Source organism: Beauveria bassiana (assembly GCF_000280675.1).
Source record: "Beauveria bassiana ARSEF 2860 unplaced genomic scaffold BBA_S00025, whole genome shotgun sequence".
Lineage (NCBI taxonomy): Eukaryota > Fungi > Ascomycota > Sordariomycetes > Hypocreales > Cordycipitaceae > Beauveria > Beauveria bassiana.
Genome location: NW_007930860.1, coordinates 1 through 5,151, shown reverse-complemented (window position 1 = coordinate 5,151; position 5,151 = coordinate 1). Strand labels below are relative to the sequence as shown.

At 50.8% G+C, this 5,151-nt stretch overlaps 1 protein-coding gene across 1 annotated transcript; it reads right to left on the bottom strand.

The window, feature by feature from the left end:
- Nucleotides 1-2,478: 2,478 nt before the first annotated feature.
- On the bottom strand, nt 2,479-4,286 carry BBA_07423 (uncharacterized protein; the record flags this gene model as incomplete). The annotated part of the gene is made up of 5 exons (XM_008602520.1): nt 2,479-3,121; nt 3,391-3,419; nt 3,624-3,733; nt 3,788-4,151; nt 4,188-4,286. The coding sequence occupies 5 exons, from the start codon at nt 4,284-4,286 to the stop codon at nt 2,479-2,481; spliced, it is 1,245 nt and encodes a 414-aa protein (XP_008600742.1).
- Nucleotides 4,287-5,151: the final 865 nt, after the last annotated feature.

Here is a 5,151-nt window from a genome sequence, read left to right as displayed (position 1 = left end):
GCACTAGCGACACCCATAACGGTTTTTACAGTACTATATTGACGTGGTCTTATTGTATGCGGCGCTGCCACTTGTTATATCTCGGCCGCGGTGCAGTGTACTTGTGTCACTATCCTATCAAAAAAAGGCTGGTCGACTTTTTGCTCTCGTGCAGTGGGCGCCAAGCGGGCTCTGTGGCGGCAGGCGAAGCAGTGGACCTGCAGTGGGGACACGACAAAGCAGCACCCGATTCACCATTTCCAGTCGGGGAAGCATCATTCGCCGCATTGCATCGACGAACGGACTCTTGGGCTAGTGTTCTGCTAGCCCGCTCACAGGTTGCCTGTTCAGGGCGTTGGGCAGTCATCGTCCCACTGAAACCACGCACATCCCGAAGAGGGCCACCGTATTCATCCCAACAGCGGGCATACAGCGGGCATCCGCCCTGCAACGACAATCCACCCACGCACGCAGCTGTTCTGCATCGCGCTGCTTTCGGTTGGCAGAGCACGCCACTGCGAGAAGAGGCCGCAAGCAGGCGTGCAAGATGGTGAGAGTCCGCCCTGATTAAAGAGTGTAGGAGGTCCCTTCTGGGACCTGGAAACACGGCCGCCGCAAGACAGCTTGGCGCGGCAGGCTCTAAATTGCACGTTATACTGCACGAAGGCGCCTCGAAAAATGGCAAAATACACACTTTTTGTCCGTGCGCTCCCGCCATCACCCACCATGCGCCTAACCCGCGCCCCACGAGCCCTTTAAAAAAAAAGAAGATCCTCAAGGAGAGGCAACCGTATGCTTGAAAACTTCACCGGGTAGCAGCATATCGCGCCGCTACGTAAGGTGCACAATACTGCGGTATGGATACGCAGATCCACACTTCATTCGGCTGTGTGGGATGATGAGATCAAGCTTCGACAAGGTATCGATAACGCAACACGTTGGAACTCATGGTATTGATTGCTAGATAACCTTCTGCGGTATCAAACGCGTGTCAAGCAGGTCCTAATTGACCATGATAGAGAGCTGCAAGTTGATATCCTACTAGCTTCAGAGTGGGGGTTCATAGAACGAACGCATCGCTTTCTACAGCCGTTTGCCTCAGCTACGCTGCTTGCCGAGGGGGCACGATAGACACTCTCTCAATCCCTCTCGATAAGGGATGTTTTATTGCGGCAGTATGAGAAATACAAAGTTGGTGATAGTACTTCCTCTTATCTAGGAGCTTTACCATTATAACAGGCTACTGTTTTTGTGCAGGAGTTGTATAGTTCGGAAGAAACGCGAGAGTCCCACATGGTACACTGCATCGAAATGGGCTGGTTTATGCTTAACAAGTGCGCTGGCCGAAAGGACGGATTGACCGAGAACGATGGCCTCCGACTGCCAGTATAGGAATGTCGCCGCTTGTGAATGTATCCGTCATTGCCATCGTTGCCAGGAAAATGATAGCAGAGATTAATCGCGGTTGTGCACACTGTCGTCTGGACCATAGCTCTTTTGATTGTGACCGTTTAGAGACGGATGGTAATTTGTAATGCTCTGCCTGCAAAATTGTAGGTCAGTATTCGCAGGCGTTCGCAATTCATCAATGAACAAGATAACAAAAAAAAAACCCCCCTCCCCAAAAAATAGAAGAAAAAAGCGGTAGCCACACAGGCTTGAGTGGCATCGCCGAAGTAGTCTTCCATTCCGGAGGAGCAAGGATGTCCGCCCACAGGCGCTGTGCCACGAAGGACGGCCTCGTGGCAGGGCTGTTCACGCTGCGCCGTCCCAGTGGCAGGGACATCCCTAGAAAGAGGACAGCACCCTTGGAGGACATCCTCGCTCAGAGGCTGGCTCTACAAGTCCGTCCTCCACTATGCGATAGCCTTCGCACGCCAGCGGTTATCGGGGCTAGCATTCAATGGACATCCCAGCAGGAGGGCCATCATCAACTCAACTTATTTTCGTACGTTTCGCTGGTCGCTCTTCACCCCCAGGTCTCCTTTCCTCAACCGCCCATTGCGGTACAACATAAATTGCATCGGTCCCGTTCGATCTCACCCGGTCAAAACACGCTTCAGCCGCCAGTACTCGGTTCTTGCTACTAAAAAGTCCCATGTCTCTCCGCAGGTACTTGATCGCTAGTCGCTGCACCTCAGAAGGATCTTCCGCATCCGCCACAACATCCCGATCCACTATCCATTCGCCCTTTTCTAAAATCTTAAACGCAACCCGCACTTTTTCACCGTCTTCTGGCACCGCGGATCTAGCCTACGCTCGTTAGCAACGCAGAGCATCATCAATCACACCAACTTTCATACCTCGATAGTTTCCTCCGTCTAATTTCCCGTCGGTGCTTCCAATGGCCTGTCGGAGGCGGCCGGCAATGCCCTTGAAAACAGGGTGGTGGTATGTCCTCCGTTGGGGCCAGATGCTCCTCTTCCGAGTCAACCGCAATCCGTATCATGTATTTTAAACCGGTGTCTCCATCTTCTTCCGCACGTCCTTCGCCTGGTATTAATGGTACGTTCTCCAAAGGTTGGCGTCGCTCCGAAGCTCATCAATGTCTTGGCTTCCCCCACGCATATCTGTAGAATTCACAATTTGTTTCTCAGCCAAAAGCGCATGAGACAAAATATCCTTCTCCTCCGTGGCAGCTTTGATATCCGCCTCCAGGCGCTCTCGGCATACTTCCAGAAGGTCAATATTCTGTCGCAAGCGCATCTCCTTCTCCACGAGCTTGTTGTTAGTGGAGTGTTGTTGTTCTTTCGGTGACGCTATCGAGTCAACTTTCGCCTGTTCGTCTTCTGTGAGCGCTCTGACTGTAATTGACAGACCATGGATGGAGGAACGTAACCGCACTTCCTCTTCCTCCAATTGTCGAATGACCAAGCGCTTGTTGCGTTCTATCCCCTCTAGCCTGTTCAGCTCGTTCTGCTTTTCACTAAGCTGCGCCGATACCTGCAGCAGTCGTTCTGTCTCACTGACGTCGTCATCTTCAGTTGGCTGGTCAATGGTGGTGGTAACACGATCCAGCCGTATTTCTCCTCCTACATCCGCTCGAGACTGTTCCAGTTGCGTATTACGAGCATAGTGCTTTCGCTCATTGGCCGCGAGGCTCTCGAGTCGAATGACCTGTTCCACCTCCCGTTGCTTAAGCCTGTTTACGTTGTCTTAGAGATCCTTTTCAATCTCTGCAGATTCTGCCGCGCGGGCGGTGATAGCAGTCTCAAGCCCCGCTAACGTCTCCCTTTATTGTCTCTCCTTAGCTAGGAGGCTTTGTAGCCGTGCCTTAGTATCTTTAGTCTCTTTTTGCACAGCGCAGAGCTTATTCTGATATTCCATTTCCCGCGATCTAATTACTATTTGCGCACAAGTCTGTGGGGAGCGACCAATCGTTTCACTTGTGGGCTCCACGTCCATTCCTACGTTATAGACGCCTCGTGCTTTGGGCGCGGCTTGTATGACATTAGAAGTGATCAGAATTTTCTTTCCAAATAAATAAAGTAGGTGGAGTGTTGGATAAAAACTGATGCTAGTATTGCGTTCTGTCTTGGGATGGCAGCATGTAGCTTGTCTAGAAACATTAATGGTTTATCTCGTATATGATCGAAAACGAGTGGCCGTCCACATTCCTTCGCGGTCTTGCTATCTGCCATCACCTCATGCTCGTCCACATTAACAGCTTGGTTATTGGAAACGAGGCCAGCTGTTTCTATTACACCTGTGATAACAGAGATGCTTGACTTGATATCCTCGAAATGGAACTGGTCTGGTTTTCGTGCCGTTAACAGCAGCCGGCGCGCAATTTAGCGATTATGGTTACCCTGGAGCAGCTTTTCAATTTCAGTGGTTCTGAATCCAAGCTTGTGCGCGAAGAACGCGAAATCAAACAGCACCATCTCATCGACTCCGGCAGGCTTGTAGCCTACAACTATTTGCTCTCGCTCGGGAGGCATATCTTCGAAGTGGCGGCGAGCATAGAGCCATGTGGATCGTGTACCAGAGCCGTTATGAACAATGATACTTCCCCGGATGCCAAGGCGGGATAGTTCTACCGTAACGCAGAGCTCGATGCGTAGGTACGTCGTTTTTTTTCTTTGGCAGTCCACCAATTGTTCCGAGCACTGCGATAGCAGTCCCTGAAATGGCGACTCTTCAGAAACCAGTTCGAACGCCCCTTCAAAGCACTGAAGCCAGTCAATAGTAAACTTTCAAGTTGGAACTGCCTCGATATGCGTGGGGAGAGCTCCGTTTTCCAACGAGTTGAGACTCTTGCTGGCATTCGGCGGCCCAGCGCCGTACAGCGGCGTTTCTGAAGTCATTACGAGGGGATGGCGGAAGCCTTCCAATGATATTGACAAGCTTGGCTATTGTGGAGCTCGTCAAGCTGTCGCGCGTGCTCGGATCACGGTCGCGGTCGCAGAGAAGCAGTCGTGTTCGTCTTGCAAAGCTGAATGAGGCCTGAGCTACAGCACTCGAAGAGTGTCGCGGGTTTCTGACATAACAATCTTGATAGGGGTGTATTTTAATAGCGGTTATGACGTACCGTAATAACCGAAATTGGTGTCGCGGGGTTAGCTACATAACAATTTTAGCGGTTGCCAATTTTGGCTACTGCCTAAAGAGCCAGAAATAGCGGTTATGTGTCCCCCACCTTGTAACTAAAAGCGCTAGCGAGAAGCATTAGGTTATAAGCGGAAGGTAATGGCTCATCACAACAGCGGTCTCTGCTGGGAGTACAGTTGGGTTCGGGTTAACATGGATCCATAAAACGATGTTGTGGTGGCAGCCAAAATCGGCCTAAACATGACTAAATCTGAATTTCTTTTTAGCCTAGAGTGTGGACGCTAAACCTGTTCCTGACTGTACAGTAGGTACAGTAACACCTTGAATTGCAATGGATTTTTCATTCTGCTCTCCTCCTACGCCTCTTTCTACCCTCTTCTTCTCCGCCCTCGTGCTGACCGCCTCCCCACCCCTTATTGCGCGTTTTCTTGCCCTGATTCTTCCTCCTCGTGGTGGTGTGGCACTCCTTTGCCAGTTTTGTTGGAGCCATTCATGGCGCATCCTTCTCTTTCCAGGGTTAGCCTTCTATTTAGCAAGTATAAGTTCGGCGTGCATACATACAATCAATAATTCACATTTCACCTATAGTCGCCAACGAGGCCATGTGCATATGGCTACTCG